This window comes from Amphimedon queenslandica, unplaced genomic scaffold, assembly GCF_000090795.2.
Source record: "Amphimedon queenslandica unplaced genomic scaffold, v1.1 AMPQUscaffold_13337, whole genome shotgun sequence".
Taxonomy (NCBI): domain Eukaryota; kingdom Metazoa; phylum Porifera; class Demospongiae; order Haplosclerida; family Niphatidae; genus Amphimedon; species Amphimedon queenslandica.
The window spans coordinates 72492-100238 of NW_003546427.1; the positions used below are offsets into that span (position 1 = coordinate 72492).

General features: G+C 35.6%; 5 protein-coding genes across 5 annotated transcripts; 4 read left to right on the forward strand and 1 right to left on the reverse strand.

The window, feature by feature from the left end:
* Positions 1-218: 218 nt before the first annotated feature.
* LOC105313240 (uncharacterized) lies at positions 219-5552 on the reverse strand. The gene is made up of 4 exons (XM_011406511.2): positions 5455-5552; positions 913-4863; positions 797-854; positions 219-505 (listed from the first exon to the last, which is right to left on the reverse strand). The coding sequence occupies exons 2-4, from the start codon at positions 4852-4854 to the stop codon at positions 252-254; spliced, it is 4254 nt and encodes a 1417-aa protein (XP_011404813.1). The 5' UTR covers positions 4855-4863; positions 5455-5552; the 3' UTR covers positions 219-251.
* Positions 5553-5682: 130 nt separating this feature from the next.
* LOC100632799 (adenylate cyclase type 7-like) lies at positions 5683-10492 on the forward strand. Its single transcript, XM_019998162.1, has 25 exons — positions 5683-6317; positions 6430-6582; positions 6731-6879; positions 6925-7036; positions 7081-7208; positions 7249-7407; positions 7474-7603; positions 7644-7782; positions 7826-7998; positions 8048-8079; positions 8133-8204; positions 8251-8314; positions 8370-8470; positions 8517-8601; positions 8644-8763; positions 8816-8896; positions 8946-9130; positions 9179-9260; positions 9306-9347; positions 9394-9510; positions 9569-9704; positions 9751-9842; positions 9887-10001; positions 10049-10173; positions 10254-10492. The coding sequence occupies exons 1-25, from the start codon at positions 5709-5711 to the stop codon at positions 10380-10382; spliced, it is 3330 nt and encodes a 1109-aa protein (XP_019853721.1). The 5' UTR covers positions 5683-5708; the 3' UTR covers positions 10383-10492.
* A 179-nt stretch (positions 10493-10671) lies between these two features.
* LOC105313241 (NACHT, LRR and PYD domains-containing protein 3-like) lies at positions 10672-15352 on the forward strand. Its single transcript, XM_011406513.2, has 4 exons — positions 10672-11051; positions 12136-12555; positions 12604-12699; positions 12753-15352. Exons 1-4 carry the CDS (start codon positions 10682-10684, stop codon positions 15248-15250), a joined length of 3384 nt encoding a protein of 1127 aa, XP_011404815.1. The 5' UTR covers positions 10672-10681; the 3' UTR covers positions 15251-15352.
* An 81-nt stretch (positions 15353-15433) lies between these two features.
* On the forward strand, positions 15434-18783 carry LOC109583019 (uncharacterized). Its single transcript, XM_019998161.1, has 3 exons — positions 15434-15933; positions 16417-17783; positions 18423-18783. The coding sequence occupies exons 1-3, from the start codon at positions 15448-15450 to the stop codon at positions 18577-18579; spliced, it is 2010 nt and encodes a 669-aa protein (XP_019853720.1). The 5' UTR covers positions 15434-15447; the 3' UTR covers positions 18580-18783.
* Positions 18784-19955: 1172 nt separating this feature from the next.
* Positions 19956-27016, forward strand: LOC100632925 (splicing factor 3A subunit 1-like). Its single transcript, XM_019998156.1, has 19 exons — positions 19956-20130; positions 20566-20604; positions 20710-20835; positions 20941-21088; positions 21284-21443; positions 21548-21619; positions 21834-21924; positions 21976-22047; positions 23073-23149; positions 23207-23384; positions 23819-23911; positions 24026-24192; positions 24475-24596; positions 25246-25339; positions 25396-25425; positions 25471-25659; positions 26438-26539; positions 26618-26689; positions 26784-27016. The coding sequence occupies exons 1-19, from the start codon at positions 20022-20024 to the stop codon at positions 26883-26885; spliced, it is 2043 nt and encodes a 680-aa protein (XP_019853715.1). The 5' UTR covers positions 19956-20021; the 3' UTR covers positions 26886-27016.
* The last annotated feature ends 731 nt before the right edge of the window (positions 27017-27747 follow it).

Below are 27747 nucleotides of genomic sequence, written 5' to 3' on the forward strand. Positions count from 1 at the left end.
ACATGCGTGTACATGTGCAAGGTAATACCAGTAAAAGAGCACATAGTAAATTTTAGCCATACATGTAATAAAGTCATAAATCATTAGAAAAATATTTAAATTAATTTCATAACTCATTGATTATGATTAATAATAATAATAAATGCAAAATATTATTTTTAATGAAAATATAAAAATAGCATTCATTCAATACACAAATTATTAAGTACATGTATGCATGTATACACTGCACATCAACAAAAATTAAAAATTTAAAGTGAATTAGCTATTTCTGTCTCATTTATTTTTTCTAAAGCTCTCTTGAGCAATTCTCTACTGGCTACTCCAGAGCGCTTTTTATCAAGCCACACTGCCAGTAAATTTTTGATGATTTCCTCTTGCGATGAACCTCCACTTGCTGCTATCTCTTCAAACAAGTCATCCTGCAGTCCAAGGCTTCTGCCTAACTCCTTCCAGTCCTTGACACCAATCAGAGCTTTTACCAGAAAGGAAGAGTCGGAATCATCTGTGGGATAAAGAAAATAGCTTATCCTTATTAAGTTATAAGATAATCGGAACAAATGTCTCCTTATTAAGTCAAAATGAAAGTACATGTATACTCCCTTTCAGAAACATTAAATGGTAAACAAGCTGTAACAAACAACTACATGTATATGTAGTTGGCACAACTTGTTATCAGGGTTCAATGCTAATCTTAACATTAAGGGATATTAACAATTGCTGTCAATACATGAAGTAATGCACAGTAGAAAACATATACACACAACAGTTTACATAGTGTAACAGTGATACATACCATAGAGTATACAGCAATCCTCATCAGCATCAGCCTCATAGTGTATACTACCTTTCATCTATGAATGGAATGTGACATATGATATACAGTTATAAGTTTAAAACGGACACACTCACAAAAACTTCAGATAACATGAGAACAGTGAATTGATCCAGATGTTCTCTAACTGACTCATAACTGCTTTCAGGAAAGTCTGAGAGAAAGACGCCACAGGACTTACGCATCTCATCAAGTACATCTCCGGGAATACTATCAGAGGAGATCGATGGATTATGGAGCAACTGGTAATGTTTCAAAGAGAGACAAAGATATGGATCATTATGAATCAGGTCAGTAAGATTAACCGTTTGACCTTCTGTGAGACAATCCTTCCCAGAGAGAATAGCATTAGAGACCTCTTCAATACAATATAGCTGTAACTTATTGAAGTGATGTTCGTTAAGAGCTTTCACTTGAGTTGATGGAACAAAATATTCTTTATATTTAGATAATGGAATTAAATCACAAAGGACACGTCGTATTGAAAGTATGATCTCATTTCGAAGCATCACATGTTCCACTATATTATCTTCTGCATAAGAAAGGCTGAGGGTGATCTTTTGCGATTTGATACAAACTTTAACTGTGACTTCGATACATTTCTTTGTAACCCAGCGAAGACCGCTATTCCATACATCAAATGAGAGGACGGGTGTAGGGTTACTCAATGAGTGAGTGACATCAGGTAGGCAATACTGACGTAGCAACCTCAGTAAAAGAGCATGAGACAAGTGAAGAGAAATAAAGGGAAATGAGGCAGAGTTTACTAGACACCACCCAGTCCCACAAGTGATATTTTCAGCTTTTGGTTCCTCTAGTGATACGAAATTAGGAAAGAAAAGTCGTCGCTTCTTGTCTTGGATTTTAGGTGTGTTGAGGTTGTTTGGTATTTGAGTGAGAGCTTTGACATTAACCTCATAACATAACTCAAGCCCTTGCAATAGTCCCACTACCATGCTATTAGGGCAATCAGGGAACATGGCCTCCAGTGAATGTACAGGTATTATACCAGTATTAGTCTGTGCTTGTAGTGCCATACCTTGTTCTGTTCCACTAGCTGATGGAGCAGCAAAAAGATTCCCCAACAAATCAGAGCACACATACTGCAAGTTGACGACAATCCACTTGGTACACGATGGATCACTGGATGTGATGAGATTTATTAATCCTCTATCACGTAAAGAGACAAGCAACTCTTCAATGACTTGTGTCTGGGACGGTAACAAGTTGAAGGAAGCATCAGACGATATCTTACGAACTAAATTAACAAGAGTGATTGCTTTCTCCGTCAGACTATTGCTTAAAAAAGAAAAGAGAGCATGTGCATAAGGACTGACACCAGATGTAAGAGGAGGGGAGGAACGAATTGACTTGCAATTCTCAGTGAGAAGATTAAAAAATGGCAGCAAACGTTTACTGACAAGTTTACTGCAGTTCAGGAAGTGATTAGTAGAATAAGAGCAGAGGGTTTGCTCTTGGTCATTCATTGTTTCATCAATAAGGGCCTTTAAACGACTAATATCTTTCCTTTCCAATGCATCGACATGACTAGCAATCACTAATACGACTGATTTAGATACATCTGGATTGCATGTTGATATGATTAACGAGTACCAATATCTCAACTGCTCTTTGGTTTCCTCTTCACTCAATTTGGCATTAACCATTAGCAAAAAGACAGATGGAGAGGTACGATTGAGGCTCTTAAGATATGCGACATGACTTGAGTGGTAACGTATTTGACCTGACAAATCGTATAACATGATATTATCTTGATCCAGCGTCTGTATGTCACTTGGCATCATTCCCAATGTGTCAAAATGGACACCAGTGACGTATTTCTTGGTAAGCATGTTGAGAGAAAAGCGTCTCTTGTTGCTCCCACGATCAAGTAGCACCTTAGCTAATGAACTCTTACCCGATTTGGAGTGCCCACAAATGATGACTTTTGTGTAAGATTGTATCGGGTACTTTACAGCCAATGACTTTAGAGATTCAAAGAGTTGTAACACCTCGGTGCATTCTGGTGAAAGAGGGCTGGAGTTACAAGTGAGAGAATCCATTGGAGTCTTCCCATCTTTATTGGCAATAAATGGATCCACACGACCTGTCTTCATTAAACATTTAATGACACTAAAGTGCCTGCGACTGCAAGCCATGTGCAATGGAGTATTCTTCTCTTTGTTGAGAACATTTGGATCAACACCTTCAGTTTCAAGGAGTAAACTGACAGCATCATTGTGACCCTCTAGGCTAGCAGTATGAATGGGTGTATTCTGGAGCTCATTAGCACAAGTGGCATCAGCATTGGCTTCAAGTAGTAGGTACCTAATTATGTCGATTCCACCAGATTTGCAGGCGTGATGGAGGGGAGTGTTCTTAAAACGATCCCGACAGTTGACGTCAACTTTAAGAGTCGAAAATATAGTCCGTATTAGGTCATAGTAACCCTCGGAACAGAAAAGGTGCAAGTGACGTTCAATGGCAGGTACATACATATCTGATAACGTAGCCATGTAGACAGCAGTGTCCCACTTCTGACAAACTAAAGCAAACTCTGTGGGCGTCTTTCCTTGACCATTCTTTGATTCGATAACTTGCTTTAGAACACTTGGAGAAGGTGAAAGAGATACCAGCATCCTGGCAGCTTCAGTATGACCATATTCGCATGCCAAGTGAAGAGGTAAGTTCTTTGCGTTATTGAGTGTTAAGTTGTCACCATGAGAGTTCTCCATTAAAAACTTGATCACGTCAGCATGACCTGCCATACTCGCAAAATGAAGGGGTGTGTCCCCAGCTGTGTTTCGGCAACACTGGGTGGAGTTAGGAAGTGAAATGAGGAAACGGATAATCTCCATGTTACCATTGTAACAAGCAATGTGAAGTGGACTGTCACCTTTCCTATTCTGTACTGTATAAGAGACAGAACCACTTGAGACAATGTGCTGTAATGCATTGAAATTATTTGTCATACATGCTCCATGAATATAAGTGTTTCCTTGCTGATCTGTACCAACAGGACTACACCCACACTCAGTTATTAGCCTGAGCCCAATCTGCCAGTTGCTTTGGTGACAAGCCACACCCACTGGAGTAAGTCCATTCTGGTTGGTGAGATTAAGATCAATGGAGTCTTGCAACAATAGGTACTCTACAATGTTGGAGTGAGCGTGATAACATGCTATGTGAAGAGGAGTGTCTCCGACCATATTCTGACTGGAAAAACAAAGCTCACCAGTTGAAGCCACCTCCTTTAATTGATCATACATCCCTCGTCGACTCAACTCGTGAAGAAGAGTGTTACCATAGTGATCCACTCCACAGGGGCTGCATCCATGCTCCTTCACAAGATAAATGGCTGTTTCCCATCTCTCCTGTCTTATAGCTGACTGGACAGGAGAATGACCCAGAACATTGAGTGAATTCAGATCAACCTTACCAATCTCTAAAAGGTACATCACCATGTACTTAAACATGGCACATGCCAAGTGAAACGGCGTGTCTCCCTCTGAGTTCTTGACACCCAAATCCAACCGATCAATTTCTTTGATGTATGCCACCATGCTCTTGTACCCATGATGACAAGCTAAGTGAATGGGTGTGTTTCCATTTTTGTCGGAATGCGATAGGTCAGCATTGAAACTGCTGACCAGTAAAGTGACAGCTTCTAACTGATGGTACACAACAGCATAGTGCAAGGGAGTCCAGCCCCTGTTGTCTTCGCAGTTAGCTTTATAATCCTTGTGCAAGAGCTCTTTCATCACTTTACACCACCCACGTTTTGCCGCGAAATGTAACAGGTTTGCACCATATGGAAAGGTTAATTCACTGACATCAGGTGCAATTTCGAGAGCTTTCAATGCTTCAGGTTCTGACCCATCTTTTGTTATATCTCTGAGGTCCCGTGGTCCCGATGATGTTATAGATGCTAGTGGTGTCAATGGCAGATTCCCTACTGACGATGAGGACGCTGTTCTAATTTTAGGTGAGATTAGACCTTTCATGAAGGAGGCGGCCATGATTGATCACTGATGTCAAATAGAAACAGAAGAAAGAGAAAGGAGGGAAAATAGAGAGAAAAAGAGAGAGAGGAGGGATTATTAGTAAGATATGCAGGACATGGTGGTAACACACATTAGCACTTCATTAACAAATCCACACAGCTGCATACAATACAATCACACAGTATGTACAGTACATGTACATGTAGCTACAAAAAAATGGTTGTGCTGTATCATCATCATGTTAGTGTTTATAAATAAGATATACATGATGTACATGCAAGACCGGCTGTTATTAATGACAAAATATTTCAAAGTTTATTTAAAAGGAAATAGGAAAATATACAGTTGATATTGGCATGTATTATACATGGCACACACACTTGACTACACCAAATTTTTAAGTATCCCAGAGAGACTGGTATAAGACATAAACAAAAAAATGGAAAAGGAAAGAAGAAAAACTTTTCTTTAAACACAGAGTAATAAAAGTGTGTGTATGTATATATACATATTATATATATACAATACGTATAAGCAAATTACAGTGAGGGGCTCAGTCATAGAAAGCTCTCAGATAGTAGACAATTTACATGTAGAATGGCTGGTTTCTATTACCTAGTCTGCCTTGTCTTTTACTGTTCTATCTTTCTCACTCCAACGGGGAGAATGACAAGCAAAGTCGGGAAATGGGGATGGGATGGGTGGGATGAGACAGGGGGAGTGTGCCTGCTGCTATGAGGCGTGGCTAAAAAATGTGTTAATGCTACTGCATGCATGTGTCAATGCATGGATGATGGATAGGGATAAAAGCGAGCTGCAGGAAAATTTTGTCTCTCAGTCCTGCCTTGGTGCTGGTCGCCTAGGTCAGAATGAGCTTCAAGCTTGTAACAAAGTTTAAAACTTTTCTCGTCTCGAAGATGAGGAAGGCTGGAATGGTTATCAACAGTTTGCTTACTTGGAATCCTGGCTATCTCGTCACTCCTTTCTGGAATAGTAAAGCCAAGTCTCTTTATGGGAATTTCTTGTTTATCAACTACGAAACCCAATTCATAACAGTCTTAATGGCCAATATCGTTGTACACGTCTCTCTCAGTGTCATAATGTCTTCATTTACTCTTTTGTCTGGCTGGATGAGCTCATTGAGCTGGCTCTCCACAGCTATTACCATTGTCTCTGTTCTTTTTCACGTGACTCTCACTGGTTTGCTGCTCTGGAAAAAATCATTGATTCGAAAAGTGCACTATATTGGAGCCTTTCTTTCTCTTTCTTTGTTTAATTTTGCAATAGAGAAAGATTTCTGTTCTCTTCGTTCATCTCAGCTGTTCCTGATTTCATCCTTCATCATGTTTCTCAACATTACAATATTCTTTCAGAACAGCACTCTATTAATAGTTGTTTTGTTTCTAATTCAGCTAGGAATAGCAACCGTGGGCTATTATTACTGCAAGATTCTGCCATTTAATTTCCCTGTAACGATTGTAAGTAGAGCATGCATACACTTCATGTACTATATTATGTAGATCTACTCAGTGCAATAGAAATCAGCTATTGGCATGTTTTAATTTTTTATTTATTGACTTAATCATTTAGTCAATGTTCACTGAAATTCTAATCAATCTAAGTGTTGTGATTACATGTTTCATGGTACACAAAATAACAAACGTTAATAGGCGTTTAGCGTTTGAGAGAATACAGAATGGTATAACTGGACAGTTTGAAATGCAACAAGAAATAGATAAACAGGTTAGATTTATAAAGGCAATTTTGTAGGACAATGAATATTGCTAATGAATGCTCTGAATTAAATTTACTATAAGTTATAGCTATTCAGTTGAATCTCTCAGGCTGTATCCACAATAAGTTGAATGGCTTTTATCATTGTTAATTGTAGGAAAATCTCCTCAATTCAATATTTCCTCCAGTTGTAGCAAAATTAATTAAAACCCAATTTATTTCAATGTATGATGATGAAGAGCCTATTGATGGAATTGATTCAAGCTCATTTAGGAAACTTAATGTTAACAGATTTGAGAATGTCAGGTATATGTGGATAACATTGTTCTAACAATAATTTATTTTGTATAGCATTTTGTTTGCTGATATTAAAGGATTTACTGCTCTCTCATCCAAAGTTAATGCTAAAATCCTTGTGCGAACATTGAATGAGTTGTTTGCTCGATTTGACTGTTTAGCTGAGGTATACTGGTCAATAGTGTATAATGATTCAATTATATTTTATAGACAAATAAGTGCATGCGTATAAAGATACTGGGTGACTGTTACTATTGTATAGCTGGACTTTACGATAGTAATAAAAATCATGCTCAAAGCTGTGTTGAAATGGGATTACAAATGATTGAAGTCATCAAGTTAGTATTAATCATCAATAATGTTTTAATTCTTTTCAAGATGTGTCAGTCATGAAACAGGCTACAAATTAAACATGCGTGTTGGAATTCACACCGGATCTGTATTTTGTGGGCTCATTGGACTCAAAAAGTGGCAGTTTGATGTTTGGTCAAATGATGTAACAATAGCAAATACCATGGAAGCAACAGGAAAGCCAGGGTAATTTAGTTGCACATCTAGACAATGTAGTGTAATTATCTTTGCCATTGGTCATACCAATTATAGCTGTGTACATATATCAGAGAAAACTTATGATCACATTCAGGGTTATTATGAAACCGAACTCTCATCTAACAATGTGAATAATATGAAAACGTACTTTGTCATTCGTAAATCTCAGCAATGTTCTGTTGAGGTAAATTTCTTTTAAATGTTGTGTTGATAGTTTGTAACAGAATAATGGAGGTGGTAAAAAGAGGACACAAAAGTTTCATGTCAGGGCAAAGAAAACAACACGGCTTGCTGATGTATCGGAATCACTCATTGATGTCCTCAAAAACAAAAATCCTTCTTGTAGCCAATCTGAAGCTGATGGTAAATTAAATTACTTTGAAATGAAATTAGTAATTTGTTGCAGGCAGTGACAACACATTCACATTGCCTGGTCAAGTAGATAATGAGCCTGTATTTTCTGAAGTAGTTCAGAGAAAAAGAGCTTCATCAGTTGCTGTAGATATGTTATTCAGTGAAAATTATGATGAAAATAGGTCATTTGGAGTGGCTGAAATTTGGAAAATACTTCAGATATCAGTGAGTGTATAATTTCTTTTTTCTATAAGTATCTTTATGATTTTTATAGAAGAGAAACAAGTCTAAGGAATCATTTAACATGTGTGTATCATTATATCTAATTTGTGTATTTTGTTTTATATTGAATGTAACAGGAAAAAACTTCAGATTACTGATGAATACACTAATGCCTTAGCAAAGCAGATCACTCGTGGGCATTGCAATGAGTCAGTTAATCATATAGTTGACAAATGTATTATGCTACCATGTTAGAATTTGGAAAAAGTATGCTCATCCATGCTTGTTGAAATTCAAAAAGTTACAACATGAAATTGAAGTAAATCATAATAAATTATATCTTTTATACTTTGGAATTTGGATATTTCCTGCAGTTTGTGAATAAGCCTTATGAAAATTGGATAACTTTCCTCATATCACTCCTGGTTCTAGTAGTGCTTTCTTACATTTCACAATTAATTATACTGCCACGAAAGTAAATTTTTTGACATTACAATTGATATTCCAGTGAATCATTACAGTAAATTGTCAACTCATCTCGTCAATGTCAGTGCCCTTGCTCTAATGTGTTCCATGATAATGATCATAGTCAACAAAAATTCCGAGGTATAATAATATCTACAATGCTTTCTTATACCTTTTGTTTAGAGGTTTTATGGGAAATTTGTTAAAAAATTTGTATACTTTTTGGAGTACAAACGCTGTTATCGCTATGCTACTTTTTTTATTTTATGGCTAGTAGCTCACCATGCAGCAACAATAGGACTGGTAAAAAAACAATATTTCTGCCAATGGCAGGTATTGTGTCACTTCCTTTTAGGTTGAATGCAGTCCAAATGCAAGTGTACTGATGCCATATGAAGCACTTGATGCTCAAGAAGGAAGGTGTGATTTTGCAGAGGTAAATATCTTAAATCTAAATATTGTTTTTTATGACAAGTCATTTGCAGTTTCATTTGGTATTTACAACAGTACTCACTGTCTTCTTTACTCTTCCAATCTCTGACCTACCTTTCATTGGCATTGTCATCATCACATTTTATTCATTGTTACTTCAGTGTTTTGTATTTCCTGCACTATTTGCTGACACTTTTCTGCTTAATTTGTATTCACGCTACACTCAAACTGAAGTCTTGTAAGCTAAAATTAATTGATCAATGTTGGCATCCCATTTCTACAATAGATCTGAGTTCTTAAAGAAAAAGGGCTTTGTTGGTTTGTGCAGTTTCTTTATGACTTGCTATGGAGCTATTGTTGTTTGGCATGTAAGTTGTACATTATTTTTGTACAGTTATTTATGAGATTTTTAGCACAAGTATATTGAACGCCTTAACTTTCTGCAGACACTTGAAGTTAGTGTTACTAAATTGCAGTAAATTAAATTTTGTGTAATTATAGATTGCAGAACAACAGAAGAAAATAGAAACTGCTAAATCTAATAACTGTGTTCTCCTTTCTAATATATTACCAAATCATGTTGTTCATCATTTCTTAGATCCTGATGTTAGTCACATGGTATGTTCATTGTATATAAAATGTTTTTCAGTGTAGAGTTTGTTTTTGCATATTTTAGGATCTTTATTATCACTATCATGAGAGAGTTGGGGTAATGTTTGCTGCTGTTCCAGATTTTTCATCTTACTATGGTGAATCTGATGCAAATAACTATGGCCTTGAATGTCTTCGTCTTCTAAATGAGATATTTGGAGGTACTTACAATAAATAATCATTATTAAGTTATTAAAATATTAATAGACTTTGATCAACTCCTGTTGGAAGAAAGATTTAATTCACTGGAGAAAATAAAAACAATTGGAAGCACATATATGATTGCATCTGGATTGCATGTAAACCTGAATCACCTATAATTCTTTATAAATTGTTCCAATAGGATGATAAAAATGGCTGGCAACACCTCAATACTCTTGCTGAATTTTCTTTTGCTTTAAGAGCTAAACTGGAGCGATTAAACATTGAGAGCTTTACTAAATTTCAATTGCGAATTGGTTTGCTCAATTACTATGTCTTCAGTGTCAGTAATTTTTAATCATAGGTATTAATCATGGTCCTGTTGTTGCTGGAGTAATTGGGGCAAAGAAGCCTCAGTATGACATATGGGGAGACACTGTTAATCTTGCTAGCAGAATGGAGAGCACTGGAATACGTGGAAAAACTCAAGTTAGTATATTATTTTAAAGATTAATGTCTTCTACAATTTGTATTCAAACCCTGAGGTATTTTAATTGTCATAATTATAGGTTGTCCAGGAGTCTAAGAATATACTGCAAGGTCTAGGCTACAACTTTGAATTTCGTGGTTCTGTCAATGTGAAGGGGAAAGGTGAATTGGTCACATATTTTCTTTTGGATGAGATGCCGGCCATTTAATCCAATACTGATCAACACTGTTTCTCTTCAACTAAACAATTAACAATCATTATTTGTGATGTATTGTAGTTCTAATCGTAGTTAGTTTTCAATGGTAGTTTGATTATATGCATTGTGCTATGTGCGTAAATTCAGCAACAAAACACAGATCACAGTTAATTCATTACCAGCACACTTACAACATAGGTGCTTGTGCTTGCACCATTGCACAAGCATCATTGCTAATTATTATTATTCATGATTAGTTAATTAAGCCACACTGGTCCACTCCTTCCCACTACCCTCCCCACTTCGACAAAATGGCTGATTTTCAAGAAGAAAGCTTGGAGTCTTTTCTTGTCAGATACAAGACAGCGGACAAATCATTCTCAGAATTAAAGAAAGAATGTGATACCAAACTTTTTGCAGTCCTCGATCTGAACTACAGCTTGAGTCTCGTAACGATTCTTGGTTTAGGGGAAGTGGATAATTTGGCCATTACGAAGGATAATGAAAAAGATAAGGACAGGGTTATTGCTCTGTTTTGGAAGTGGAAAGCAACCCAAGGATATGATGCAACGTATCTGGCCCTGATATCTGCTCTTCTGAAATGTAAAGAAGTTGAAGCTGCAGAGCAGGTTTGTGGCTACGTGTACTTGGGTATGGACCTGTCTAATATTTCTCCAGCAAGTGAGTGAGCTACTCTAAGCCATGTACACATAACTGGAATTGATGTGTGGATGTATTGTATGAGTTGTCGCTACCAAATTTTGATTTGAATCACTGATTATGTTGTCTGCACAACGTAAGAATATGTATTCTGTAAACTCATTAATAATTACTATCCATTAATTTTAACTATTTTTTAACCAGCAGCCTAATTTTGTTTAAGTTAATGGACATAAATATAATTGTCAATGTGCAGTTGGTTACTTTAGTTGTAGAAATTATTAGCATTAATGTACCCACAACTGCAATAATGTGAAACATAAGGTAGTTTGGGTTTACGGTATGTATCAGAAAAATTTAATTTTTACTATTGAGAATTCTTTCCTAGCCAGTTTTAATGAACTTTGGCATAAGTCCCTATACTGTACTGGGTGTTTGGCCAGATTAAAAAAATCATCACAAAATCTAAATTTGATCAGAATTAGTTCAAAATTGGTACATAACATAAGGACATGTATACATACACATATCAGAAAAAATTATAAAATTAAGAATTCTAGTTTTGTGGTTTTTGTCGAATTTCCCTGTACTGAGTCTTTGACCCAATGTTTGAGCAACTTGTCAACTTGACAACCCATTGAGTGACAAGGAGCTGCATGAGCACCGTCCCCAAAATCCTGTGAGAAATCCTGCCTACTACTGTAATACTGTTCATGTCCCTTGTACCATGTTGTACCAAAGCATAAGTTTTGTCAAAATCCTTTTGTTAATGAAATATTTGCTCTGGTGCACATGCACGTGTACCATAAAATGCAGAAGCTTGTTGATAATTAAAATGGCCTAGGATATGACATTTTTTAATGAAATATGGATTTTAATTCTGGGCATGCTACATTGTACTTGTATACCGTATTGAATTAATTTTTGCAGGTTCAATTTGTAAATGTTTTTGTCCACTAAAATTATGCACTACTGATGTACATGTGCAGTATAAATGTTCCTTTGTTTGTGTACATGTACATGTATGTTGCAGTATGGCTATTATAGGGGGCAAGAGCCTTGTAATGTTATTCATTCTTTTAGCTAATTTTTACTGTGTTTATAGGTTTGGCAACTGAAGGATCTTTGGAAAGACAACCACAAGATGAGCCACACAAAAGATACCTCCCAATTAGTTACTCAAAAAGTGAGCAAGCGAAGGCTCCTTGTGAAAAAGACACCAGCAACATTGCTTGGCAGATCTTTGACAAATGTCATGATCAACTGGTTGACATCATCAGGGGTGATGATAAACTTTGCCACAGTTTGTTAGAGGAGCTGTATCAATGCTTCCTTATTGGTTCAGCAGAGAAAGAAGTCATTCAGCAGTTGCCGTGCATTGACATAAGGAGCAAAGCAATAATGGGACGCGTCTCTACTTTTATTAGCAAAGGAAGAAATCCAATCGGGTCCCTAGCTAAGTTAGTGTCTGTTCTGAAGAGCTTTGAAGTATTTTCTGCCATAAATAGGAACTTATTGATGGAAGGTATTTGTCAATGAAGGAAGTATAACTTTTACCATAATTATTTTGTAGCTCGTTATGCTGACTTGAAACTGAGAGATGTACATGCAAGTCACTCGGCCAAGAAATCACCACCTGTATCAGACAAAATAACAACTTCTGCTACAAGTATTTTTAGAGAATTTTTGAGAGCTTCTTATTTATTGTCTTATTGTTCATAGAATATGATGAGGATCTAATGACTGATTCCATTAAGAAATATTCTCGTCATATGAAGCTTTATTATAAGAAGCAAAAGCCTGACCCAAAGTGGTCAATGGATAGTGCCCCATCAAAAGTTTATGTAGACTTAGCAGTTCTTAACAAAGATGAAGTCTGCTCTGATCCTTTCTCAAAATCGACAATACATGGGATTGATGATGATATTTTTCAGCGCAAGGATCCACTCTCAGTAGATGAGCTGTGCAACATTGAGTATGGAGATGCCATTTTGATTGAAGGTGCTCCTGGAATAGGGAAATCAATGCTTGCATTTGAGATATGTAGCCGATGGGTCAAAGGAAAAGCGTTAATGGGCTACACACTGCTGTTATTGTTTCGTTTAAGAGAAAAATTTGTACAAGATTGTGAGACCGTTAAAGAGTTACTGGGTTGCTTCTTGGTTGGTCAGTCATGGAAGGAGGAAGTTGTTAGAGATATTATTGATAACAGTGGAGAGGGTGTCATTATTATTCTTGAAGGTTTTGATGAGCTACCTCATGAGCTTACCACACCTGATTCAGTATTTTTAAAGTTGTCTTTTGAGCTCCCAAGTGCATCTTTTATCTTCACTAGTCGTCCATCAGCAAAGCATTGCTTAAAACAGGAAATTTTATTTGAGCGTCACGTTGAAGTGATTGGATTTACTAAGCCAAGCATTGAAAAATATGTTACTGAGTTTTTCAAAGGGAACAGTGAGCATATTACGAGTTTTAATCAACATCTAGAAGAGTCACCAAAAATAAGAGACTCTCTTTATATTCCTGTCAATCTCGTTATTGTATGCACCATATTTGAGCAGTCCATTAGAAATGAAGAGCAAGTTCCGTTAAAAGGCATTGTAACATCAACCAAATTATATGATGTAATGATTAAAACATTATTATATCGACATATGAAAAGTCAGAATCCAGCAAAATCAATTAGTATACCAGATTTGAATAGATTGCCTTATAATCTTGCTATAGAATTTAAGAAAATTTGTGAAATAGCATATAATGGCCTAAGAGAAAAGAAGACAAAGCTTTTATTTTATGCAAATGATGAATTTGAGACCTTCGGAAGCAACTTTGAAACTTTAGGCATAATGCAGAAAGAAATTCAACTTTATCCAGGAAAAGGTGATGTTGTTGTTTATTCCTTTCTTCATCTCACTATTCAAGAGTTCCTTGCTGCCTATCATGTTAGCCAGCTACCTCGAAAAGAAATCAAGGAACATTTTCACCGATACAAAAATGTAAGAAATTTGGCGACAATGCTTCGGTTTCTAGCTGGGCTTACTGAGTTAAAGTCAATCACAATAAGTGTAAACAAAGAATTGTACAACATGAATACATTGCATTGCTTATATGAGTCTGGGGATGAGTCTATCATAAGTCGACTATTCAACAAAAGTCATGAGATATTCAAAATTCGTCGACTGCTACCAAAGGCCACACCCCAAGACATGTACATAATTGGAAGATGCATAGCATTGAGTAAATGCCAATGGGAGCTGAGTTTTACGCTTCGTGGTGTAACTCATGATCATATTGAGAGACTTCAGAGAGGATTATATTCCGAGAAATTTATTTCATGTAAAATAAATGAAATTAGTTTCTCACTTAATCCTATTGGAGATGAAGGAATGATAAAGTTGTTGTGTTTTCCTGATCGTATTCTCCACCATTTGGTTTCATTACGTTTGTCAACTTGTGAACTACAGCTTCAATCAGCTATAGAATTTGCCAAACGTTTTGAGAAGTTTCATAACCTGTCTACCCTTTTGTATCACAATAATCGATTGCAAGAAGGTGATCAACGTTCTCTCCTTGAAGCAATGATTCCTATGCATAATATTAAACGGGTTTCTTTCTCTAAGCTTAGTTCTGAAGAGTGCTCATTGCTATTGACAAAAGTAACTAATCTTAGCACAGTTGAACTCTATCAATTAGGATCCGATAGTATCAAAGCAATAGTTGAATGTGTGCCCTGTGCTGCTTCACTTCGAGTTTTACGTATTGAACAATCGCAATGTGCTGTAGAGAACCTCAACCAGTTACCCAAGGCACTCTCCTCCTCTACTCTAGAAAACCTAGAGCTAATCAATTGTAACATTAACTTTGACATTGTTCCTATTATTGTTGAAGCTGTGTTAGAATCAACTCATTTAGCAACCCTTGGCCTTCGAGATAATTTCATTGGTGATAAAGGAGGCTTTTTATTGTGTAAAATGCTGAAACAACTTTTTTCTGGGACTACTACCAATAGACGCCATAATAGTTTAAAGTTTCTTGACATTGGGCATAACAATTTCACAGAGGTGGGAGTATCAGATTTTGTAACACTATTGGCTTCTTTGAAAGTTGCAGATTGCGATTTTGCTCTCTTTGTATCCCTTAGTTGGAAGGATTTTGAAACAAAATTTAACTGTTATTCAGATGCTGAGAAATTTTTAAAATTTGATCGTAATGAAGATTGATTTGAATTTCTACTAACGGTGATCTAATCTTTTTATTAATAATTTATTTGTTGATACTTGCTTTTTAGTAATAATTTATTTGTTGATACATGAATAACAGGATTGCTATATCACGTGCTTTATCACATCTATAATCATTGATCATATGATTCACCATATCTAGACTGTAATGAATCTGATTATTTACTATTTTTATCATGTATGCTGTGTTAACATTGCTCCTTGTTCTGTCTTTCTCCTTCAGCAGCTTGCCCAGCAGCAAGAAAACTGAAGGAAGTCATGGAACTAATACTGCTCTGCCCAATGCCACTACACGTGCGACAGAAGCTCTAGATGGCTTGCTCTATTATTTCTGGGAGCATGACCCCAAGGCAAAAAAAATTGGTTTCTTTTTTTCTTGTGGTCAAATAGGAGGTTGGGGTGGAAATGAAGTATGGACCCAATGTAGCTGTAATACGAGAGATGCTTGTACTGATTGTTATCGCTGGTGGGATGCTGTCTCTCTTGAATCTATTGCCACTTATGGCATTTACACTAAATCTAACAGAAATGCTACTGTCCCCAGCACTATTTATGCTCATTCACCGTATAATGAAAAATGGAATGCTACAGCTATTTGTACTTTCATTGATGATTTTCTGTGGTATGGTATTGCTTACTTACGAGTATATGAATGGCTCAAGGTAATGTGTTGGTTCATGTATTATTGAAGATATGATTATTTGCTACCAAATTTGAATGCAGTTTTTGTCGCATGATAGAAGAATTGAAAAATATTCCATTAGCTTGTTTCCATTTTTAAAACAAATATTCAGAAAAGTTTTAGTACCTCCTGAGGGAAACCTTCAATTTTTGGGGTTTCTATTCTAGCTTTGAGAATTTGTGAAGCAGTAGCTGGTGTGGAATTAATTTTCATGCAGGCTCAAATTTTACAAAATTATTTTCACTAGATTTGTTGTTATCAATATTGAAAAAAATTTAAACCACAAAAATAAAAAAAACAAGGAGTTTGAGCTATACAGTATAATGGTTCACATCTTGTTTTTGACTGATTCATATATTGACAACTACACAATCTGATTACTTAGTATCTAACGGCATAGTGCTACAAGCTTATGGTAGATTTATGGTAATAAACTAATAAAAGATGTTTTGTTTTGAAATAGGAACCAATATGGCTCAACCGCTCTCTCGGTATATACAATTGGTCATGGTTTTATGGCTGGGATGATGACAGAGTAAATGAAACGTCAACCAATGAAACGTCAACCAATACTAGCTGTGGTGGTGTTTGGTGGAATAATTGTGAAGACCATCATTTTAAAGACTCCATCACTATACTACAGATGCTTCACTTCTCATCAAAACTAGCTTATCTTTTTCCTAAAAATGATACTTACTTGTTGAAGGCAGAAAAAGTATGGAACTGGTTCTTCAGTTTTGATGATGGATATGGCTTAATGACTGAAAAGTATTTAGTATCAACTGGTGCTGTTCCTGAAAACTGCTGTAATTCTTCATCAACTGATCCGTTTGCTAAATGTCACAATTCAAGGATACCAGGTACTTCATATAATCAAGGACTACTGATGAGTTCATCAGCTTACCTGTACAGGAGGACTGGTAACAAGACCTATCTACTAGTAGGAATGAGAGCATTAGAAGCTATACTGACCAACTATACTACCGACGAAGGTATTCTTATAGATGAGCCTAGAGGCTATCAAAACTATCAATATGATTGTTGGGGTTCTTCATCAGATCCTGGGGGTGACTGGTACTCATTCCAAGGTATATTCATGCTCCATCTTGGATATTTTGTGGAGACGCTGAGGGATAATGGAAGCTTTTCTGATGATATGTTAGAAAAAGTGACAGCATTTATACAGAAGACAAGTGATTCTGCATGGACAAAATCAGTTGTATGGCCTCCATTTAACAATACTTCTGATGCCTGTAACACTGGTCCTCTTAAACCTGCTGTCAACTACCCAAAGTTTCACTGGTGGTGGGGAGAAAATACAACTTCTCAAATAATTCCACCAGATCCAAGTATATTCTTTCATAAAAGTCAGTTACGCTGTGCTGGTAATAATACACAGCTATGGGAAGGTTTAACTAATGATGAAAATGTCTGTAAAGGGAAATGCATGGAGTACTCAAACTGCTCTAAATACCTTTATAGTTCCTATCAAGATGTTCCGGGCATTGATTGTTGGATATGGTCCTATAATCGTACTGATCACTTATGCCATAAAAATGACTATGACTTCAGTGTTGGGATAAAGAGACCTGTGGGCGCTTCTTGTTCCGGCCATTGTAACAGTAGTACACCCATCAAAACAGCAAGTGGTGGTGTGTGTTATTGTGATGCACAATGTGATAAGCACCTTGACTGTTGCCTTGATTATGTCGACCAATGTCTACCTGAGGATAAGCAAATCCCGTCCTGCAAGGGAACATGCAATAAGAATCAAGCTCTTCCTATAAGAGGAGGTGGGTACTGCTGGTGTACAATGGGATGTAATCCTTGGTACCCATATAGAAATTTCAAGCTTGCTACAAGCTTGTTACAACCAGTTCACAACCTTGCAAGGTTGTAGCAACCTGGTAACAACCTTGTACAAAAGTGATAAAGTTGTGAGCAACCTAGTGACAACCTTGTATAAAAGTGCTGAAGTTGTGACTAACGTGTTACAAACATAACAACCTTGTGACAAGGTTGTCCGAAGGTTGGCAGGAAACTGAGGTTTCATTAAGTACGCCCCACGATGATATGAAGCTATTGCTACCATATATAAGGGGACCATTGACCAGCCCTTGTACAAGTCAATAAAGATAGCATTAATACACATCCACATCTTTATACATTAACTACATGTATCATAGATACATTACAAGTATCTAGAAATCATTTGACATTATATGACATTAATTATGTGTCGATAGGCTTTCAGATTATAGTTATTCTATTGAATTTAATTTACATTGTGACAAGGTTGTCACAAGGTTGTTACATGGTTGTCACAAGGTGGAAAACGTGTCAATTCCAGGGTTTTTACAAGGTGGTGGGCCTTGTGGCCAGGTAGGGACCACCTTGTGACCACCTAGTAACAACAACATTGTCACAAGGTTGCCACAACCATGCTGCAACCTTGTTTTTTCTATATGGGTATACTGATAACAACAGTATCGGTAGTTGTTGCAAGGATTATGTGCAAGAATGTCAACTGATAACAATTCCTCCTTGCCTTGATGCAAGGACTCAGGGATCTGCTGTCAATCTGTTTATTAGCCATTTACGTGTGGAACAACTTTCACAAGGATAACAAAATGTTTTGAAATACAATGAAGCATATTATTTGGAACTTGCTACAGTTGCATATTACAATTGCTAGCTACAATATAGTTGTAGTATTAGGCAACTGAGATGCTGTAATATAATAATTTGAGAGCTATACAATTTATTTCTCTTTGTAGTAATCTACATGTATGTAAATAATAATGCTTAGATATAAGAACAAGAAAAATAGTCTAGTTTTATTGGTACCCCATTACAGTATTTAGGAATGATATTTAGTTGACAATTTAGCAAAAGTTGCTTCACTAGAATTCAAATTTATTTATTAGTGGTACAATTGGCAAAATAATATTTACTACTGACTTAATGTGCCAAACGTATCACAAAAACAAATGTACAAATGATCTGTAACATGATTTATGATCTCAATTCCAAACAATAATAACAATTAAACAGATCTAAATCATACACTTCTTGTGCCTGTACAGTACTCCCATGATTGTAAGTGGGTATGTGTCTCGCTAGCAAAACTAAATTATAATTCAATGAATAGTTGATGTAGCTACATGTCACTTTAAGAATGTGTTTCACTTTATGAATGACCTACATGTATCAGGATATACCTTTACAAACAGGTGGCATATTGAATGGCTTCAAGCCCATCTTCCTTCAACTCAAAAGTTACTGTATCTACTATTTAGTCTTGTCATGTCCCCTTTCTACATACCTGTATCAGTGTGCCTCTTTATGTAAGGGGCCGAACTAAGGTATGGCTAGCAAGACTATATCAATGTATTGTATTTGATCTATTAAAGGCTTTTCCTAGCAAAATTATCTATGGACTAATAGAATCAGTTTTAGAGATGGCAACATTACTTCAGAATTAAAAAAATTAAGATTGACTGAAAACATTTAACCAAAACATTATCTTGAAAATATCTATGCACATACAATTGATATTCTTGTCACTACATCTTGAGTCTCTGCTAACTGAATAATTTACTAAGCACTTTTTAAATAATTAACAATAGCATCCAATATAAAAGAATGATATGACATGAATAATACTAATACTAAACTTTAAATCCTAACTTCCTCATACACTCCTTATGTTCCTCTATCAATGTCAAACAGTTTTCTTCTCCATTTTCCATTATGCATTCATCTCTCACTTTTTTTGTCTCAGGACAGGCACAACAAGGTCTTAGCTTCTTTCCCTCAGGTTTTATTTCTTCCTGTTTTTGATTTTCTGATGACATCTTGTTACCAATGTGCGAGCCAATGTGTTACCACCTCGAGTCGAGTGAATCAATCGACTAATCAATGCCACTGAAATTTAATTTTACCTTTTCACTCCACAGTCCACACCCACTTTCCCTTTAAATAGAGATTCATAAATTTTCAATTTTTCATAATTTTTTGCTACAACTTCACCAAGCAGCAACACACGTTTACAACGTATATATATATATGCCTGAGATAGTGGAGCAACAGCCCCAGGATGATGGTGGAGAAGGTGAAAAGAAGAAGGAGTCTAAGGCTGTAGTTGGGATTATTTATCCTCCTCCTGAAGTTAGGAGTATCCATGATTCAGTTTTCAACATACTGCACACACCCCATGAGTCTATGCCTATTTGTGGTCCATGCAAGTTTGGACTTTTATAATAATTTTATAATGATGTAAATTGTTGTGTACTCACTGTACTGTATAACTGGAGATTTTGGGGGACTGTTTTAACAGTTCCGATGAGATTTACGTAATGAAAATTCGTCAATATCTATATGTGTATATACATACATGGAATACATTTGATACTGTACAATGGGTAGGGGTATGTACACGTATAATGCATTGATTCACAAAAATAAATTCACAAAAGATTTTGGTGGATTTATGAAACTCAAGTTTCCGGCTATACAGTACATACATGTATATACATGTACAATGTATATCATCAATTTAGAGTGGTACTAACTTTTGTTGTTGTCTTCCTGATCTATATCGTTTAAATAGATATTGTAGATAAAACTGCCGATTTTGTTGCTAGAAATGGTATGTAACCACTTCATGTGTTCTCTCCTTTTTTTCTTTGAACCCTCTATCCCTCTATTGTTATGAAATACATGTATTCTGTTCTCACTTTCTTATCACTTTTAGGCCCTGAGTTTGAAGGACGGATAAGACTTAACGAAGCAAACAATACTAAATTTAATTTCCTTAATTTTGGTGATCCATACCATGCCTACTATCAACATAAGATAAAAGAGATTAAGGAAGGAGTTAGTAAGTTTATCATGCACATGTGTTTTCGAAATTATATTTATCTAGCTTGATACATATTATGTTCTTTATGTTTCATTCTATAATTTGTTGTACATGTACATGTAGGTCAAGAAGCTTCAATGGAAACCTCCAAAGCTGCTCCCCGTCCTACTGTTCAGCCAGTTACTATAGTAACAGAGCCAGAGATACCAAAGGAACCTCCTCCTGAATGGGAATTTATGGCTGAGCCTCCAGCAATATCAAGACGACATCTGTATGCTTAGATGCATGTACATGTACCTGAAATGCCTTGATGTACTGTACGTAGTTTTGTACATGATTTTGTACCAGTTTAGTATATTTTTCTGCTATACATGTACATGAATTTATGGAACCATTTGACATACTGTACATGTGTAATTAACTTTGTCTCTTATACTTTGTCTTCTTTCTTTTTCTCTTTTTACAGTGACATTGTTAAACTAACTGCTCAGTTTGTTGCTCGTAATGGTGCTCACTTTATGGATCAATTGATGATGAGGGAACAGAAAAATGAAACATTTGATTTTCTCAGAAGAAACCACATTCTTTTCTCATACTTTACTAAACTTGTTGAACAGTACAGTAAAGTAAGTGCATACTTTATGACAATTCCATTTTGAACTGAACAATGTATGTGTACTGTATGTTAAATTCTGAATCATTATATTTTGTATTAATTGGAATAATTTAGGTTCTGATGCCATCGTATAGCCAAACTGAAAAATTGAGACAGTTGGCTGAGCATCCACTTGGAGTCAGTGAAGTTAGTCCCTTGTCAATACATTATATCTCTAAATTCTCATGGCTAAAAAATTTGTGAAGCTTCTAAACTTGCTCAAAAACTATTGCAAACCTTCCTGTGTTAGTTAATTGTTTTCAAAATATTTGATTATTGTGAAATTTAGCAATTTATGAATATTTCAGAGTTCAGACCATGATTTTATAGGCATCATATGTTGCTTATTTAATTTTTTTAGTTAATGGATCAGGTCAACACTAGGGTAGTGTGGCAGCAGTACCAGGATAGAGAGAAAAGGAAGGCAGAGGAGCAAGCAGAGAAAGAAAGAGGTTTATTAAATTAATAATGATTGATAATTTAGTTCATCTTTGATTGTGTAGTTGAGTATGCTCAAATTGATTGGCATGACTTTATTATTGTTGAGACTATCAACTTTAGAGAGAGTGAAGCCGGTAAGTTACATTGTATTACACAAATAATCAGTATACATGTACATGTATGTGGTTTAGACTCATGTGCCTGTTATGCTTTAGTGCATGTACATGTACTGTTGTATATAGTCGATCTGCTGTCAAATAGCATTAAATAGTTTAATCGTTTACGTTGTATAATGTACAGAATTAAAGGTAAGCTCAATTGAGAATAATATGAAAATTAAATTGTTACAGTGAATTCATTTAAGGTTGTATGGGTTAGGATTTTAAGTACATCTATATGGGTTGGGAAGACAAAAACATAAGGAAACTTGAAGTAGAGCACGTCAGTAGCTTCATATAAATATATAAACTTGAATAGAGATGAGGGAGAAGAGAGATCAATCATCATGCCACAAATTCTAACTTAGCAAGAAACTATATCAATAGTACACTGGTGAAATGTACATACTGTACATCAGTTTCACCTACTGGTAGTCTGGTACACATTTATATATCTGAATAACCAACCTGCACTTAAAATGTATATTGTATTTTTATGCAATGTATTGTTAATCACAATTAAGCTTACCTTAAGCCTACTATTATTTGCGTCTACTAATTTTAGCGAAATCAACAAAAGTCATGTTTAGTGTTACTAATTTTAGCGTTTTTAACCAAATTAACTATAAATAATAACCATTATAATGAATAATAATTATTTTGGCGTCTATTTAATTTAGCTATTTAAAGCTCTCTCGCTAATGTAGCTAAATTTAGTAGACACTAAAAATAGTAGGCTTAAGGTAATATTTCAGCTTTGTATGGAATTAATAGTAATTTGGTAGTATTGATTGCAGTAGTAAGATTTTTTCTGTTGTACATGTATATATATACAGTGTATATATGTATAGTTACAGAGATACACATGTACTACATTACTAGTACATAGTTACAGAGATATACACATGTACTACAGTACTAGCACATGTATAATTAGAATTCTTGTTAGTCACACATTGCTAAATGCTAATTAACTTTGTATGCTTTTACTTTTAATTTAGGTTATCTCCCTCCACCTATTCAACCATCACAATTGGCAGCAAGACTACTTCAACAACAAAAATATGATAGACAAGAAGTAGTTGGACATATCCTAATACATGTGTCTTGACTTTTCTCTTGCTCTCTTTCTCAGGAGGAAAATAATGAAGTTGAAGAGATTGAGATGGAAGTGGAAGAGCAAGCGATGGAAGAGGAAGCTCCATCTATTGAAAGCCAATCAACAGTAGCAACACCTTCTCTTCCTCCTTCAGTCCCTGCATTACCATCAGGAACTAGTAATGTCAAAATAAGGAAGGACTACAATCCTAAAGGTAACACTTCATGAGGATTTGTAATGTATCATTGTATACAATGAAATAACTGAATAAATTAGGCAGGGTTTCCCACTAGAAATTAGCATAGTACTGGCTCATGTATAGCTTCTTGTCAGTGGATTTTAAAAGTTGCTCCAAAGCTGCATTGTCAGAGATCCCATACTATGACAAGAATTACATGTACATGTACATGTAAATGTACAAGGAGAGAATTCTCTATTTTTGTAATTTCTGATACTTATTTTTAAATACTTGTACATAGGTTTATTTTGTGTATCAATTTTGAGTTGATTCTGCTCAAATTTGTTTTTTTGTGGTGCTTATAATTGTCAGCTTATGAAGTATAGTATGCTGTTTAGTTCACTTTGCCTGCTTCGTGGGAAACCTTCGGCTTAGGAAATTTTATTTATACTGATTTTCTAATGTTTTAGCTTCAGCTGCCACTACTAGTCAGCAGTTGCTGGTGTCACCAATTACTGGAGAGAAGGTCCCAGCAGATAAACTGGAAGAACACATGAGACACGGTAAGAGTATCATTCAGTTTTTGATCTTTTTACAGTGCATGTCACAATACCACACTATTGTATACAGTTTATTCTTTCAGTGCATTCTTTCTTATAATGTGTTTTATATTGTAGCACTTCTTGATCCACGTTGGGTTGATGTACGAAAGAAGAAGATTGAAGACAGACAGCAAGAGGAGGAAGTCTTTGCTGAGGGTCTTAATATAGCATCTAATATACGTCACTTAGCCAAGAAACGTACTGATATATTTGGTATGGAAGAAACTGTTATTGGACAAGAAGTAAGCTACTTGTACGCATGTACATGCACCTCAAGGTTACTTTTAAGTATGGGTAGTTGGGTACTATTAATTTCAAATTTTGTATTTGGGTTTAAAAGCACAGTTATTATGTGCAGTTATGAGTTACATCACATAAGTATTAGTAATAAAATACTTGATTGCTATTTTTAATACCAGCAGAATCTACCTTGTGCTAAAATTGCAAAATTTAGTACCCACAATTATAAGTAACTTTAAGCTTTGTTGCATTGAAATGCCTCCATTTCCCTTTTCATGAATTAGATTGGTGAAGAGCCTCAATCAAGACAGCCTGCATCATTGCAATGGGATGGATACACAGCAAGTGTTGAAAAAACAAAGCAGCTGGCACAGTTAGCAGTAGCTAAAGGTGGACCTATCACTCAGTGAGTACAATCTTCAGTTTACATGTACATGTACAGTGTATCTATAGTTAAGGTTTTTATTAATGTGGTATTGACAATGTGTGATGAAACTGTGAATGTTCAATGATCAAACACAGGTATACATGTACATGTAGTACTGTACAAGCCGGGCACAGTTTTTAAAGTGAGAGTGATGCTCCTTGATGTGCATTAAGCCTAGTTTCCATGTAATTGTGGCTGTTGTAAAAATGGCCAAGGTGATCTCACTGAGTCAGTGCGTGTATATGAAGAGCCCAACCCATAGGCAGAGCGAGTTATCGTAAAATTTCTAATTATTACTACAAATAAACTTAAATTTAGAAAATTCGGCCACTCATCATTGATATGTGAGGCTGAGCCTTCTAAAATACATGTATAATTGTTGTAGAGATAGATTTTTTATTTCTATATGCCATTAATGCACATCAATGCACATTACTTTTGTCTGTGTGAAAAGGCCTTCAATACAGTATGTGATACCAAGGGTACGTAATTTAAGATATTTATATTGGATTGTAATAAAAATTTAGTGGAATTATTTTTGAGTTTGCTGGAAAATTAAGCCCTACATGTACCCATGCACATGTACAATGTATAATGTACAGTATATGTTAATTGTACCTCACCGCAGGTCTGATCCTGATATGGAAAAAATTGGTCCTCGTGTACCTGGTTCAAATCCCATCCCTTCTCCTGTTCCTCCTCCTAAACAGATAATAAGAGAGGTAGTGTATGTGTACATAGTGTACTTCTATTATTAGACTCACTCCTGTCCCTTTAGATTCCTAAACCTCCACCAGTTATTGATCAAGTAAGCTGATTCGTTGTCTCATTTTATATTGTGCCACATATTTAGTTGCCCAAGCCTCTCCTACCAACTCCTCCTCCTATGCAAGGGTTCATTCCAGCACCTGCAATGATACCTCATCCAATGCCCCACCCATTCATTCATCCAGCTCCTCCTGTTGAGCCTCCTGCGGCAAAGAAGCCTAAATCAGATATTGATAATCTTATTCCTGAAAATCAGTTTATTGCATCACATCCTGTAAGTCTCCTCTCTCTTTTTCTCAATCTACTTTAAAAGTTATCCTCATGGATGTTAATGGATGTAAAATTGTGCATATGTAATTATTAGAAATATTATTGTCTGTCTTATTTAACTATTATGCAAAACTACATTCAAATGCAGTATCAACTTTTCTTAGTATCATTTAAAGGCCTTTCTACACTAGCACTTCTAAAGCCCCGTTTACACTGCAAACCAGTTTGGATCAAAGTGGTTCAGAAACCAGCTTAATTGTGCTCACACGTAACTGTTGTTGAATTGGTTTACAATGCTACATTGCATACATAATACAGCTGCTTCAGTACTTAAACCAGTTTGATTATTTCAAACCACCTCCTGAGGTGGTTTACATAAGTCGGTTTGAAACCGCATTGAAATTGTCCACACGTAAACTGATTTATGTCTACACCAGTTTGGAACCGCTTTAAGGGCATAGTGTAAACGGGGCTTAATGCCCATTGAACTGGTTTGAAACCGGTTCCAGTCATTCCACACCTGATGATTTCAATACACATTTATCTCAAACCACCTCCATATCAAAATATACATGATCCTGATGATAGTGTGGAATCATCTGATGCGCATTGAATTGCATTGATGAGCCCACTTCTGGAACTGGTTCAAGTGTAGCTTTAAAGGCCTTTAGTTGTCTGCCTTGAACTGTTGACTTTTTCTCATTAATATTTTACTTAATTGATCTACATAAACATATTGCTAGATGTACTGTTGATGTAAGTTGTTTTGTTTGTACTTTTAGGGTCCAGTTACATTTACTGTATTAGTCCCTAATGTGGGGGAAAGGTCAGAGTGGCCATTGAATGGACAGAATTTGAGCATTTCTTTGCCTATCACAGATCCAGTGAGTACCAAACACAGTTTCATTTGATTTGTCCACTTTTTCACAAATAAAAAATTAATAATAATATTGTCTTTTCAGGTGTCAGTCATTAAATCAAAGATTGCAGATGAACTAGGGATGCCACCTGGAAAGCAAAAACTTCAAATTGGGGTAAGTTAGAAAATTTATTAATTTTAACGTCAATTTCATTCTAAAATTGTATTGGCTGATATCTTTTTCTCTCATTATTTTATCCCTCTCATAGACTCTGTTCATTAAAGATTCAAACACTCTTGGATTTTATAATGTTACAAGCGAAACTGTCGTCCTTCTAGGCCTCAAAGAAAGAGGAGGAAGGAAGAAGTAGAAAAGGACATTTTGTCGTGGAAACTAGTGACTGGGGTGTGGTATTTAATTTAATGTACAATTTAAAAATATTTTTTCATTCATTTGCCTCACTATGGCAGTTTTCTGTTTGAGTAATTATTCTAAACTGTATCACTGATTGAATGATGCAAACAAGTGTTTGCATAAACACACATCGTCAAAGCAAATGGAATTACATTAATAAAATGCAACTATAGTGGGAGTGATGTTGTTGTTTGTAGTTTTGATGTATTTTAAACTTTCACAACAAAGTAGACTTTTACCTTACTTTCCTGTTTTTCTACTCAACTTTAGTACTAATTGCATGATGTGTGGCTTTGTTTACAATGTTAAATTGCAGTGACATACTTTGCTTATTTTGGACCTCTAATTTTCTTTTTTTAGAATATCTCTTTACTTGCTGTGCATAAATTTTAGCCCTCAAGATGTACATGTACTTATAGGGAGAGTTTTTGTTTACATTATGCCTATTTTGTGTTTGGTCCACAAGTATTTCATGTAGTTAAATTTGTTGTGTACCAACTATGGTAAAGTTTCTATAAAAATAATTAAGCTATTAGCTCATGCTTTTACCATAAATTAGAATCCTATGCAATTCTGCATCATCCAATTAACTGAAAGTGTGATTGCGTGTATATACATGCACATGTATAATGAAATTTTGTATTGTATACATGTAATGTATATTGATATGTGTCAATATTTCAAATTGTGGCAATGAATATATTGAGTTAGTGCATAATGTTTGAAGTAGTACGTAACTTAATTCACAATTTTTATACACATTGACATTACATGCATGTTGCTGTTGTCTTAGTCTTGTGACTAAACTCTCTCGTACA

Bases quoted from the DNA above. Each gene is read 5' to 3' on its own strand.
- LOC105313240 (XM_011406511.2), bottom strand. From the start codon at position 4,854: ATGGCCGCCTCCTTCATGAAAGGTCTAATCTCACCTAAAATTAGAACA. The intron at 855-912 runs GTGAGTGTGTCC...TTCCATTCATAG, and splicing joins TCATGTTATCTGAAGTTTTT to ATGAAAGGTAGTATACACTA. The intron at 506-796 runs GTATGTATCACT...TTTATCCCACAG, and splicing joins GGATTGCTGTATACTCTATG to ATGATTCCGACTCTTCCTTT.
- LOC100632799 (XM_019998162.1), top strand. From the start codon at position 5,709: ATGAGCTTCAAGCTTGTAACAAAGTTTAAAACTTTTCTCGTCTCGAAG. The intron at 6,880-6,924 runs GTATATGTGGAT...TATTTTGTATAG, and splicing joins AACAGATTTGAGAATGTCAG to CATTTTGTTTGCTGATATTA. The intron at 8,080-8,132 runs GTGTGTATCATT...TGAATGTAACAG, and splicing joins TCTAAGGAATCATTTAACAT to GAAAAAACTTCAGATTACTG.
- LOC105313241 (XM_011406513.2), top strand. From the start codon at position 10,682: ATGGCTGATTTTCAAGAAGAAAGCTTGGAGTCTTTTCTTGTCAGATAC. The intron at 11,052-12,135 runs GTGAGTGAGCTA...CTGTGTTTATAG, and splicing joins GTCTAATATTTCTCCAGCAA to GTTTGGCAACTGAAGGATCT. The intron at 12,700-12,752 runs GTATTTTTAGAG...TATTGTTCATAG, and splicing joins AATAACAACTTCTGCTACAA to AATATGATGAGGATCTAATG.
- LOC109583019 (XM_019998161.1), top strand. From the start codon at position 15,448: ATGTATGCTGTGTTAACATTGCTCCTTGTTCTGTCTTTCTCCTTCAGC. The intron at 15,934-16,416 runs GTAATGTGTTGG...GTTTTGAAATAG, and splicing joins GAGTATATGAATGGCTCAAG to GAACCAATATGGCTCAACCG. The intron at 17,784-18,422 runs GTACCCATATAG...TTTTCTATATGG, and splicing joins ACAATGGGATGTAATCCTTG to GTATACTGATAACAACAGTA.
- LOC100632925 (XM_019998156.1), top strand. From the start codon at position 20,022: ATGCCTGAGATAGTGGAGCAACAGCCCCAGGATGATGGTGGAGAAGGT. The intron at 24,193-24,474 runs GTAAGCTACTTG...TTCATGAATTAG, and splicing joins AAACTGTTATTGGACAAGAA to ATTGGTGAAGAGCCTCAATC. The intron at 25,426-25,470 runs GTAAGCTGATTC...CCACATATTTAG, and splicing joins CTCCACCAGTTATTGATCAA to TTGCCCAAGCCTCTCCTACC.